The sequence below is a fragment of the Tamandua tetradactyla genome, chromosome 6, assembly GCF_023851605.1.
Source record: "Tamandua tetradactyla isolate mTamTet1 chromosome 6, mTamTet1.pri, whole genome shotgun sequence".
NCBI lineage: Eukaryota > Metazoa > Chordata > Mammalia > Pilosa > Myrmecophagidae > Tamandua > Tamandua tetradactyla.
The window spans coordinates 16,161,815-16,175,175 of record NC_135332.1 but is presented as its reverse complement, the minus strand read 5'-3'; the positions used below and the strand labels follow the sequence as shown (position 1 = coordinate 16,175,175).

The following is a 13,361-nucleotide window of genomic DNA, read 5'->3' as shown; positions in this document are numbered from 1 at the left end:
AGATCACACTACCTTGTGACCACACCACCATTCAATGGACCACCTCACCAAAAGCAATGGAAGGATTGCACAAAGAACTCAAGAAAGGACCAGCATAGCAATGGCCATATTAGCAAGTTATAGTTAATATGACTCAGACCCTGCAGTCAAGAAAAATGCTTCAGTGATTTCAGTCAGTAGTAGAGACTACCACAGAGAAACCAATACACTTCCTATAAATGATGTTCCCCAATCCCAGAACAGTTTCCCAATCAGTCTTACTTCTGTAGGTGAGTGGCAAACAACTCCTGCCTACTTTTAGTTCTTTCTACTCCAACAGATGCTTCCTGCTCTCGGTTCACTAGGCGGCACTGCTGAGTGGCTCTTAAGGCTGTTCAACCCCTCAAGTTCCAACATCTCCCACAAGCCTGAGGCATACAGCTGGGGTTCCTTCTAACAATGCACATCACAAGGGAGAGCCCGTGGGGCCAATGGAAACCAACATTTTGCTTAGCAGGTGGGGCAACCTCTATTCATCTTTGCTCACTTCTACACCATCTAGCAGTGGGCAGTTGTTTCATGTGCCTTGAAAGAAAACCTCTACACTTAAACCCTAGCAGATTTCCCTGGAAGAGATCATTCCCCTTACTGGGCTCTTGTAATGTCTGCTTTTGGGGATCCCTCTGATGCTACACTTCGGCTGAGCCTGCGGACCTGCTTGGACCCCAACACCCCGGGGGTCCCGAACTCAGGCTAGGTGAGCACAGCTCGCAGGGGCAACGGTCACGGATGCCCACGACAGGATCCTGTCTTTGCATGTTTATTTAAGTCAACTGTGAATTCAGACAAGGGCGGCCTCAGTGGACAACATGGGGGCCTTGTGGACACAAAGGCCTCCTGTGCACTACGTACGGCGTCTCCTGACAGGATTTCATGCTAAGCCTCACTCACGGGCGGTTCTGGGACTAGCACCTACGGAACTCGTCTCGCGCGTGTCTTGGACTTCTCATCGCCCCCGAAGTGCCTAGCACTGTGCTCTTATGGGCTGAAGTACTGATAAGGCCTCGAAGGCCTGGCCTGAGATATGTGCACTCGCATCCCGAGCTCCCGCCTTCCCCACTCAGCGGCCGGGACCGAGTTTCCCGCCCCGACGGCCCGACCAGAGGTTGGTGGCAGTTGGAGGCTGTTGGAACCGGCCCCAGCAGGTTGGAACCGGTCTGGGCCGGGCCGGAGGAGGAAGGGGGGAGGGAGAGGCTGCCTCGCGCTCTCCCTGCGCGCGTGACTCACGCTGGCCGCTGACGTCAAGCGTGCGCGCGCGGCGGGGGGGGCTCTACGTACGTGTAGTGCTGCGGTTTCTCGGGCTGTGCCTGCAGCACCTGAGCGGTAGCGGCCGGGGGCGCGGAGGAAGATGCGGAGCCGCCGGGCCCGGGGCCCTTCGACATGGTCCTGTCTTCCTGCCTCTTCGCCGCTCCCCTTTTATTATTCAGTCTGCGCGGTCCGCGCCGAGGACCCAGTACGCCTGCGCCGCGCCACGAGAACGTGAAGACCCCCCGCACCGCAGCAAAGGCTCCTGGGATTTGTAGTCCACTCTTCGGCTGGAATTTTACCGTCGGCAGAGCGTTGCTGCCAAAGGACGGGACCACAAGACCCAGGGATCCCTGCGGACGGTGTCCCGGATGCTGGGGGCCCGCGACGGCTTTTGGGAATTGTAGTCCTCCGCGTTTCTCCCTGCCAGCGCATTTCCCGTTGCGTAGAGAAGTTCCTCTGCGAAATTGGAGCCTGAGGAGTAGAGGGGGGCCCAGAGCTGGGGAGCCCTAACGACTCTGGCGAAACATTTCCAAGTGTAGATTCACTGTCAGCAGTGTATCTGGCGATACTGAGCCTCCATGCTTGGATACTGCTTGGGCACGGTTCTAATGCCGGCTTAGAACAGTGCCGCTGAGCAGTAAGAAGAGACTTTGTCTCTTAGTTCTGGGCCTGAGTACCGCAGGCACCTGGAGTTCGCCGACGTCTTCCTCGTCCCTTCGGCGGGACTGCCTGAGAGGCATGAAGGAGAGTTTGCCGCTTGGAAGTCTGCTGAAGGAGGCTTTGCTGAAGTAGAGCTCCACACTACGATACTCTGTTCAGAGCACCTTTGCTAACCCTGAAACCTGGAACTCCACGTCTCGGGTCCCTTCTCAACTCTACACCTGGCCCGACCAACTTGTTTAAGGGCTAAGGAGGAATGTAATCTCTGTGTAGTGTAGTCTGTCCGGTATTCTGGCAAGTTGTAAGGGTGTTGAGAAGCACAATAGTAGTTAAGTGTCCAGAGGAAGGAGCTGGCTCAAGTAAAGGTGCGAATGATAATTCACTCCAGTTTCCTTCTCTGGTTGCTAGCTTCTTTATTTGTGAAAAGAATATACCCTTCACCTCCACGCTTCCCACCGGTCAGATACGCAAAGTTCATCTTTTGTGGCCTTTTGTAAATATGTCACTTTCCCCAGACCTGGGCATTTGAGTCTCAGCTTCAGAAAGTTGATACATATGTTGTTAACACTTGTGATTTTGTTTCCCATAGTGAATCTATTATAAATACGTTACTTTTAAGACTGATTACATTTTATTAGATAGGATTATGTTAAGTAATGATTATCTCATTAAAGAAACACATTCCTAAATAGCCTTGGGGGTGAGGGAGAGTTTACAAATGACATTTATTTTATTTCGTTCCGAGTAACCTCACATCAGATTCCAAATTGTCAGCCTATGAAGTTGAGAAACTGGTGTTTCCTAAGCAAGCCAAATCAATTGTTTAGCCGCTAAGGTGTTTGAAGGTGAAAACCTTTGTCGTGTATTGATCTAATTTTACTGTTAAATACAAGTAATTGATTTATATGTCAAAATACCTGCGTGTGATTTGACTTTTGAAGAAGTATAATTCATAATGTTACGTTTTATTTTTTTAATGTCTCCATATATGTATTTGTATATCTATTTATAGACACATAGAGGCAGATATGTAATATATATCACAAGGAGTTTCAACAGTGTTAGGTTTTTAATAATAGATGTATGATATCAACCTCAGCGCGGTGAAATTGGGAGATGATGTCATCCAAACTGCTTAATTTATAAGCAAGGAAACTGAAACCCAGAGAGGTTAAGTGACTTGCCCAAGGTTACCCAGCAAGTAAGATGACAGAACAGGAATTGGGACAGTAGCCTACACACTTCGTCATATCCTGCATTGTTTTGATTGCATAGGCATTTTCCTTTCTACCCCCTTTCCTGTGTTGCTTTTCCTCCCCTTCCTAACTTAAGGGGGAATATAGTGGTATGAATGCCAAGTAACTATTTCCACTAATTGCACTTAAATGACTGTTGAGCCTTATATGTGTAAAAATCCGTATCTTGTTTCTTCCAGAGCAATTTTAGTTACTTTCTAATAATCAAAACTGTAAGAAAAATAACTGGAGTGTCCCTGTCCTGGGAGGCGTGGAAATAACAGGGCTCTGAATGTCCTATTAAAACCTTGGAACACAAAGGTCTTAACTTAGGAGCCCATTCCTCCTCCAGAGCATTGGACAGGCAAAAAAAAAAAAAAAAGAAACCAAACAAAACAAGATGACAGGGTATTTCTCTGGTTACATTCCAGAGCACTTGACAACCTCCATTCAAGGTCTCAATAACCCCCTGCCTCCTAGTTCTGTACATGCATTTGTTTTCTCTTATCAGCGTGGCCATGAATGAAACAAAAAACGTAATATGAACCAAACTGAGCAGAAGTCAGAAATTAAAGTTGATTCAATTACCCTGAAAGTTTTGGTTTATGATACCAGACTACATATTCCTGTGTATTAAGCTTGAGAGACCAAAAATAATGGGAGGAATTAGGTACCAACGTTTGGGTTAAAGAAGTTTCTTCCATAGCTGTTATTTCAAATCGTGCATTTCTTTCTTACTATTGATTCTGATAAAGGACCTTTGGTGTGGCAAGTACATATTCAGTTATGTATATTTATATACACTATTTCCCTGAGTTGATATCTATATATGTATCTGGTTCTACTACATTTCATTTTAATAATTTAAAATATGGAGTGACCCCAGAATAGGAACTATGGAATAGAATATCCAAGGCTGTATTTCAACTTCCCAGGCTTTGGCTGATGGGAACCTTAAGCTGTTTTGGTAATTTATATACCCGAGTCATCTTGCAAACTATCCAAGGCATTTATTTAGACAAAGTTAGGGATTAGCATATTTATATATTTGCTATGTTTCTTCCTATGTTTCTTCCACAGTAATACTTGCCAGGATATACCACTAAACACGAGGGCATATTTAATTTTCTTTCATGTACTCTTCATGTGTACATATAAATTCTGTAGCGGGACTATTTTCTTTTTGACTGTAATCATTTAATCAGTTTAAGCACATAATTCAAGAAAAATGTTGCTTAGTGGATTACTTCTTGTTTAACGGCAAGTATATGGAATCAAAATATTTTATGACATTAGCCTAAAAATGTAAAACACAGTACTTGTGAAATCATTTATTGACATTTGATTCTTTGTAAATTACCCCAACCCACACGAGCAAACAAACAAAAGCCTTGCTTTTTTTTGTTAAATGCACGAGTTATATATTAAATATCGTTTACTGAATTCTATTTATCAGTTACACTATGTATTTATCAAAATGTTATGAAAAGTAAATAACCACGGGAAACATATCTCATTTTATATTGGAAAATATTTACAAAAATTTCATTAAAATAGCCTCTCATTCTCCTGCATTACATTAATTTGATGTAAAGAAACTTAGGGTCCAACTCATACGGACTTGCTTGGGATCAACGCAATTCATTTGCATTGACTTTCTATTGTAGAGCTTTGGAACCAAGGGAAGGATCCAAACATAGCTCCATTTTATCCAATCAGAAGAGCCACTTAATTCTAAACTCTGATTCGTCCATTCCTCTTTCCACCCAACCAATCATTAGGCCATTTTAACAGCCAATCAACGGCCTAGATATTCACCAATCAGGGAACGAGGCCGAAGCACGGCCTTTGTGTCGAGGGATGTCAGCGCGTCGGCGAAAGCGCCCGCCAATAGAAAAAGTCGTTGGTATATGCAAATGAGAGGCCTATGACGCAGAGACGCAGCGTGAAGCGTGTATATAAAAGCGGAAGCGTCCGGGGGGCTTGGAGTGTAGAGCGGTTTGGTCCATCGTTGGGGTAGTTTAGCTTGGTGGCTGCGGCTCTTCGTTGGAGTAGCCGAAGCGGCGCGGCGGTGAAAGAAGCGGAAGACTTCGGTTTTGGGTGAGCTGTCTGCGGGTTAGCCGGTGGCTGGGGGATCCTCCGGCCGTTGCTGTCACGGGGTGTGCCGTTTGGAGCGTAGTGACGGGAGGTCGGGGCTGCTCGGGCCACCGGCGTCGGTTGTGGGGTCGGTAGGTATACCAAGGGCCTCGTCCGGAACCGCGTCTCCACTTCCCTCCCGGTGGTGATTCACAGGTCCCGACGCCGGGTTCCGGGCAGCCGGGCCTCCGCCCGTCGAGGAAGGGAAGTGGCTCCTCCCCGCGCTCCCCCTCCCGGGGGAGGCTGCTGCCACTCGCAGCCTGAGTCATTAGGGGAGGGGGAGGCGGCGGCGGCCTTTGGCCATCTGCCGCCACGAGGCGGGTAACGAAGAGGCGGGAGAAGGTGGAGGGCGGCACCCGCCGAGGGCAGGGGCGCGGAGCCCGCCGCACCCCCCACCCCGGGGAGGCCGGCCGGAGGGGAGACTAGCCCTGAAAGAGCGCCGCGGCCTTTAGAGTCCTGGATGCTTTCCCTAGGTAGAGGAAAATGGCCCGAACCAAGCAGACTGCTCGTAAATCCACTGGTGGGAAAGCTCCCCGCAAACAGCTGGCCACCAAGGCTGCCCGGAAAAGCGCCCCCTCTACCGGCGGGGTGAAGAAGCCCCATCGTTACAGGTAGGCGACGCAGAAGGAAGACAATGGCTTAGCGGCAGCTCGACCTGGCCGGGCTCCGAGTTGTGGTACCTGGGCCGTGCCTGACAGCTGGGCACTGTTTCACATCCTCTCCTGCTTGATGCAGGCCCGGAACCGTGGCGCTTCGAGAGATTCGTCGCTACCAGAAGTCGACCGAGCTTCTGATCCGGAAGCTGCCTTTCCAGAGGTTGGTGAGGGAGATCGCCCAGGATTTCAAAACTGACTTGAGGTTTCAGAGCGCGGCCATTGGCGCGCTTCAGGTAAGAAACTGAAAGGTTTTCCGGTTTGGCGCGGGAGCGGGGATGGCGCGTGGCTTGTTCCTCCCGTAAGGGGAGTTTCATGGTGTGCCTCTTGTCCCCAACAGGAGGCTAGTGAAGCGTACCTGGTGGGTTTATTTGAAGACACCAATCTGTGTGCCATCCACGCAAAGAGAGTCACCATCATGCCCAAAGACATCCAGTTGGCTCGCCGGATACGGGGAGAGAGAGCTTAAGAGAAGGCAGTTTTTATGGCGTTTTGTAGTAAATTCTGTAAAATACTTTGGTTTAATTTGTGACTTTTTTTTTGTAAGAAATTGTTTATAATATGTTGCATTTGTACTTAAGTCATTCCATCTTTCACTCAGGATGAATGCGCAGTGACTGTCCACAGACCTCAGTGATGTGAGCGCTGTTGCTCAGGAGTGACAGGTTGCTAATATGCAGAAGGGGTGGGTGATGTTTCTTGCTTCTCATGATGCATGTTTCTGTATGTTAATGACTTGTTGGGTAGCTATTAAGGTACTAGAATTGATAAATGTGTACAGGGTCCTTTTGCAATAAAACTGGTTATGACTTGATCCAAGTGTTTAACAATTGGGGCTGTTAAGTCTGACCATACATCACTGTGATAGAATGTGGGCTTTTTCAAGGGTGAAGATACAAGTCTTAACCACAGTGTAACTTACAGTTTCCTTTAAAAAAAAAAAAAAAAGTAAACCTGGCAGCTATAGAATACACTATGTGCATTTATAATAGCTATTTTATATATTGTAGTGTCAACATTTTTAAATTAAATGTTTTACATTCACATGTGGTGGGGAGTCTTGTCATTAAGGTGTGTGTAATTTTAGAGTCCAGTTGGTTTTCTCCTAACTAGACTGCACTTGACTTCATAGTAGAAAATGCAATGCCGCATTATACCTTGCATAAGTCCTCATTCTACCACATGTTAACTAACCCCTCTAGCTGATAATGCAGACACTAATGGGGGATATTATTTATAAGGGCTCTAGAATATACAAGTTTTTCACACCAGCATCATCTGTTACTAATAATTTGAACTAGTTAGTGCAGCTTTTCATTGTGTTGTGGTTGGTCTCATAACTAGGTTGTTTTTCTCCTCTATGGAGAGGAAACAATACTGAAGTTCTTTTCCTTGTGGAGTTTGTATTATAGAAACCCTTAGTAAACTTGCTGTGGGAGAAGGGCACACGGCTCCAGCTTATCAAATTTTTGCAAATTTAATGTTGGGTTAGGTTACATCTAGTATACTGTCCTGAGAAAAATCACTTTTATAGAGATGGCCTTCAAAGTGGTTTTAAAATTGATCATCTTCTATTGAAGTTTATAGGTCAATTATGTGTGTTGACTAAATTTACAAATAAACTTGTTTATCCAACCTAAGTGTCAAAACTAAATTGAATGTGCAAAGCTTCAATAAATCCATTACTTAGGTTCTTTGTATCTTAGAGTTTGAACTTACATTACTTCGGCTTCTGCTTGGTAGGCAAAAAGAATGCTGTTTACAAGGAATTGTAGAAAGCATGTTAACTAATTGCAACAACCCATACTCTGCTCAATAAGAATGTAGCGATTGCTCTATAAAATATGTGGACGTGGGACAACAAATATTAAAGCTAAAGCGGTTTCCCCCATGTTGTGAAGGAATTCGAAATAGTTTTATCACATTTAAGATAAGGCATAATCTAGGCCGAGGGGAACAGCTTTAAAATTGGGGATCTGTTCCGGGAACCTAGTTTAACACAATCCACAGGTGTAAAATTCATTGGCCTAGATCACCCTTCAGGGTTTTAAACCAGTTTTCTTAACTGGTGTGATGGCTTTTCTTGACACAGTATGTTCATGACAGTAAAGCATAGGTGCAGTCCTGTTGTCATTAGGAAGAGCGTTCTGTAGGAAGGAATAGTTGACCTATTAAAACTGCATTTTTAGAAAAAGTTCGGTTTTAAGGACTTACTAAGGAAGGAAACTATGGGTTTTTTAAGTGAAAACCTTAGTAACTTAATCTCGTAAGGTGTCAAAGGTGGGGACTGATACTGTGCAGTGAAGTGGTTTTCTGCCGGGTTGTGGAACAAGCACAGCTGGTGGTTTTGACAGTTTATTCCCAGTGCACTTATGACTGAAACCTAGGTCTGCGCTGTGCTTGGTAGAGTCTGGATGCATGATGACGCTATTAGAAATGACGCTTTGGTTTGCTGAGTTCTGCTACCCGTGATATAACCCAAGTGAGTGACAGTTGAACCTCCTGCGTCCTGATCTAGAAGACTCTTGGATTTTATCTTAGCTTGCAATCTGCTGCTGAGGGTCATCTTGTGCTTCCAAGCTTTTTTTTGAGCACATTTAATCCAGGCAAGCTTTTCATGCGTATTGCTAAAAGGTAAGGTATAAGGAGGAAAAAAGGTATCTTGTGCCCTTGATGGGGAACAAAAATGAAGTTACTGAGATTTTCTCACCTTAATGGTTTTCATTTGAATGACAATTGTTTCTTTCACGAACAACTTGCTGTGGGGAGATGTCCAGAAAGCCCAGACTGCAGGTGGTGGCATGCAGTAATGAGGTTGCCAGGCAGGCCCTATGTAGGTAACGTCAGTTTGGTGAGGAAAGTGCCTCTTTACTTTGAGCTGTCCCGGTTGGGTCAGAAAAGACGTCTCCCTGTTCTCCCAGAACTTGGTGGTGTGGAATGGAGACCCAGTGACAGTATAAGGGCAGACTTGAAAATAAGACAATCTTATGCCATAGGCTTCATATGTGGTCCAGGTACCAATCAGAGGTGAAGTCATGTTTCATGTGGGCTGAGTGAGTCAGCCCACAGACTGAATTTGGAGTGTACCTACACCACAGGTGAAAAGGACAATGGGTGCTACCTCACCTGGGGTGGGCACTACTGCTCCAGGATGGGGGCAGTCTGGTTCAAACCTCCATGGAGCCAGCAGGGGGCACATCTGAACCCCCTGTCACTTCTGGCCTCTCCACTGACCAAAGACCCATCAGCAAAACAGTCTGGGGAAGAAAAAACCTAGAATAGGCCACCAAAGGACACCCCACGCTCCCCCCCCTCACCCCCAACCAGACTTCCCCACCCAAGGCTTCAGCTGCCACCACCTGTCCAGTGTCTCCGAGGGTGAGGGAACTTGTCCTGAGCTGACTGGTGGGGCTGGAAATTTACACTCCCACTTACTCATTTATGGATTCATTCCTCGGTGCTACCCACAGTGGCCTCCCCTGTGTGCTCCCCTCCCCTTCCTGGCTCCTTGCAGCACACTGGGCTGGGGTCTTAGCAGCAGCTGGAAAGCAGGTTTTTTCTGGACCACCTCCAGGTAGGGTAACAGACTGGGTCAGCAGGAAGCAAAGGGATCTGCTCTTCAGTTTCTGCAGGATTGTCCCAACCGGTGCTACAGAATGACAGCCCAGGACCAGGGATCAGAGTCCCTGGCCTGCACTTCATCTACCCTGCCATAGGAAGGATGAGGTGAGCAATCTTTACCAGAGATGATCTTGCTCGGGTGATAGAGGCTATTCTTTTTTTTCTTTTGCACGGGCAGGGACTGGGACTCGAACCCAGGTTTCTGGCATGGCAGGCAAGAACTTGATTGAGACTATTGAGCCTTGAGTCCCTGCCCTGAGCCTCTCCATCCCTTTGCTACATTTCCCTGGGCCTTCATGGCCTCTTCCTTCCCTTGCCCCAGTAGTGCCCCTGCTTGTTCTTGTGGGCATTCATCACAGAGGTTCCCTGCTGTCACTGCGGATGTTGCCAGCATGGGTGCTCTGGCTGAATGCGTTCCCAAGGACACAGGACAGGAGGCAAAAAGGAAAGGCCAGCTTCCTGCCCAGCTACTATCCCCTTAACACCCCCAGGGAGAAAAGGCTAAGGGCACTCTCCTGGACCTGCTGGCAGGCCCTTTGTTCTCTTACCCGTGCATTGGCAGGTCTGGGGAATGAGGAAGGCCACTGGCCCCAGCCCTCCAAACGGGCAGCTGGGACAGTTTTTAATTAATCCTCAGAGGGGCTGGTGAACGTCCTCCAGAGTGAGGGGCTGGGGCCTGTGGTCCAGCAGGAACAGGCAGTTAGGGATCACACCCAGACACCCTCCAAGCAAAGCTACCCAGGGGTCCCCCTGCATAATGTACCCCCGCCTGTCTTGGCACCCTCACCTGCACACCATGTTTGTTTCCTGGCCAGGGTCAGTTTTGTAGAGCAGACAAGAAGCAGAGGACCTAACACCCCCACCCCCACACAGCCCATTGCCACTCCCCAAGGAGGAAGCCAGAAGGTACCCTAGTCGCACCCCCTACTGAGGAAGCAAGTAAAGTCTTGGCACCTGGCTGTCAGGGTCACATATGATCTGGAAAGGTTGTGGATGGACACACTTGGGCAGCCAGGGTCTGAGGTCTTCTCAGGCTGAGCAGCTGCCCATGCTCACCAAGGCAGCCGCACTTCTGGGAACAGAAACTTGGAAGGCGGGGTGGGAAGAGAGATCTTGGTCCATCACACTACTCAAGATGAGCCTGGGGTGTGTGCTCCGTCTGCTCAGTCACGACCCATTCCACCCAGACAGGGCTCAGCAAGCGCAACTCTCCCCAGGCTGTGTCGTCCCCAGTTGTGCCCCATGGGTGGTCTCCATCTCCTCCTTTTCCACACCTTTAGCTCCAGGGAGAAGTCCATCTCACATGTCAATAGCACTGTGAGGAGAGGGACTCTGGGAAAGAGAAGCTAGTGGGAAGCAAGCTTAGGGCAGGTAGCTTTTGCTCAGGGGCATGTATGCCCCAGGCTCCATTGGCCCCTACTCCCCTCCTACCCCCTCTGTGGGACATCCCGGGTCCCAGGACATTACCTGTAAGCTCCTCACTGCCTAGAACAGGATGGGGTTGGGCCCAAGGCCCAGGCACCTGGGGCCCAAGGGTCCTGCTGCAGACTGCAGACCTCTCCCTACCCAGTTCCAGGCCTCTGGCCAGTCTCGGTTGTTGTGCTCTCCACCAGCAGTCTGGAGTCTGGGCCACCTGCCACCCAATGCCAGCCAGCAGCTTCCTGGCCAGTGCAAGGTGCAGAAAGAGGCAGCTGGGGCCCTGAGCTATCAGTGGCTTCTTGTCAGTCTGGACTTTCTCCATGCCCATTGCCAGGATGGTTGCCAGCCACTTCAGTGGCAGGACAAGGGCAAGTAAAGACCGGGCAGCAGCTGATCCTCTCAGCAGGTGCATCAGGGGATGAGAGGCTCCTGGCATGCCAAAAGCAGGGACTGAGACTTGGTTACCTCTGGAGCCATGCCTGGCACATGGCAGACGCTTTAGACACATTTGCTGACCAAACCAAATGGGCCTGGCATCATCACCTCACAGCTGGTTGGATCTGCTCCTGGCACGGGTGACAAAGAAGTGGGCTGGTTCCCCAGAGGCTTGGTTGCTTGCCTGGACTTCCAAATTGGGGGCTTTCCAGATAGAATCTGGGGCTCCACTAACACTCTTTGGTAAGTGAGGGCTGGTAACCGCAAAGGTGGCAGCAGGTCGGGATGCCCATGGGGGACAGGGCGTATGGAGAGAATTAAAATATTCCTTGGAATTTATTTGTTCATGACCCCTCAACCCTTCAGCTGTCTGTGCTGCTACATGTGAGTTTCTTGGCCTGCAGAACAGAGGACAGACCCTGAGATGGGATGGGGTGTCCCCATGAAGTTGCAGTTTCCCACCCAGTCCTGTGACACCTGGCCAGGAAATGGGAGGGAAGGTTGAAAGTCAAGGCAGACTGTCTTCTGAACAAATTCAACATCATGCACTGGACAGAATTCAAAAGCTGCAAGTAAACACCTCTCCCAAATAAAATCAATGTTTCAGAGTCCATCTGGAACAAACAGGAGCATTTCCCCTTCGTTCAAATCAAGGTTCGCCAAGAAAATCTGAAACAATGCAAAGGGTAAAAGATGGGTCACATGGGCGTGCTTTCAATCAAAAGGAAACAATGGAAATAAAACCCAGGATGTGGGCGCAGAAGCCGTCAGGAGTCCTCCCTCTTCTGAACTCCAAAAGCTCTCTCCTCTACTCTGTCAGGGCATTTATTTTTGTCAGAGAGCCTCCAATTTGTGGCCACCCACCTCCCGGCCAGCCTGTGGGAGCCCGAGGCTTTTATTTCTCAGGCCAGTTGCACACAGGAGAGACTCCAATAATGCCTGCTGATCAATGGATGCCTGGTAACAATAGTGAAGTGCAACCTGCAAAAACTTGTCACCAGCTGCAGATGACTGCAATTGCTTTAATCCCAACAGATTCAGGGCCACCCCCGGCGAAGTTTGGGGGCCCCAGGCCATCCACACTTCTGACCCACTGGCTACCGATTCGGGGGTTGCTATCACCCCTCGGACTGAATAACTCTCTGGAATGACTCACAGAACTGACTCACTGAAAGCGATGGACTTGAGATTAAATTTTATTACAGTGAAAAGCTACAAATAAGAAGCCAAAAGAAGAGAAGGCAGGGCGAGGTCTGGGAGGGTTTCAGACACATGTGCAGTTGGAATGCTTCGCTCTCCTGGCACAGCACATGTCTTTAGGAATTGTGGAAGTGCACCTGGGCTTCAGGGGTCCAGAGCTTTTATGGGGCCCATTAAATGAGCAGGATCAGTGGAGCCAGGGGCATACAGTGGAACTCAACCTCTAGCCCCTTTCCCTCCCAGAGGTGGGCAGGGTGGGCTGATAGGAAGTGGCTCAAAGTCCCAACCCTTTACTCACCTGGTTGGTCTTTCAGGTGGGGCTCAACCCCCACCCTAAGACCACCTGTGGCTGGCCCCATCCTAGTATACACCTTCTTAGTATACACCATCAGATGTGGTCCTGGACACCCATGTATAACAAAGACACTCCTATTCCAGGAAATTCCAAATGTTTAGGGGTCCCCTCCTAGGAACAGGGGACAATGACAGCCAAGTTCTTTTAGCAAACATTCACTCTATGCTTACTAAGTGACAAATGGATGCTGTGCTGGGCACTTTATGAAGATGGCCTCATCACTTTACAGGAGAGAAACTGACACTCAGAGAAGCCTAGCTATTTGCCTGAGATCACACAGTAGTACGGGGAATATTTGGGTTCAGGATGCAGGATGTTGGACATCAAAAACGAGGTGTGTGTGTGTGTGGGGGGGATTAT

At 48.5% G+C, this 13,361-nt stretch overlaps 2 protein-coding genes across 3 annotated transcripts in view; one reads left to right on the top strand and one right to left on the bottom strand.

Moving 5' to 3' along the window:
• The window catches only part of UNK (unk zinc finger), a 34,237-nt gene extending 32,676 nt beyond the window's left edge, over nucleotides 1-1,561 (bottom strand). Inside the window, exon 1 of one of the 2 annotated variants that reach the window (XR_013177441.1) lies at nucleotides 931-1,276. Coding sequence is in view for 1 of the 2 variants with exons in the window: in XM_077163862.1 (XP_077019977.1) it covers nucleotides 1,318-1,421 (104 nt within the window). In the remaining variant the exon portion in view is untranslated. Of the gene's footprint in view, nucleotides 1-930; nucleotides 1,277-1,317 lie in introns of those variants that run through there. The other variant, XM_077163862.1, reaches the window with a different exon arrangement.
• A 3,577-nt stretch (nucleotides 1,562-5,138) lies between these two features.
• H3-3B (H3.3 histone B) lies at nucleotides 5,139-6,785 on the top strand. Its single transcript, XM_077163864.1, has 4 exons — nucleotides 5,139-5,282; nucleotides 5,792-5,929; nucleotides 6,054-6,207; nucleotides 6,312-6,785. The coding sequence occupies exons 2-4, from the start codon at nucleotides 5,802-5,804 to the stop codon at nucleotides 6,438-6,440; spliced, it is 411 nt and encodes a 136-aa protein (XP_077019979.1). The 5' UTR covers nucleotides 5,139-5,282; nucleotides 5,792-5,801; the 3' UTR covers nucleotides 6,441-6,785.
• The last annotated feature ends 6,576 nt before the right edge of the window (nucleotides 6,786-13,361 follow it).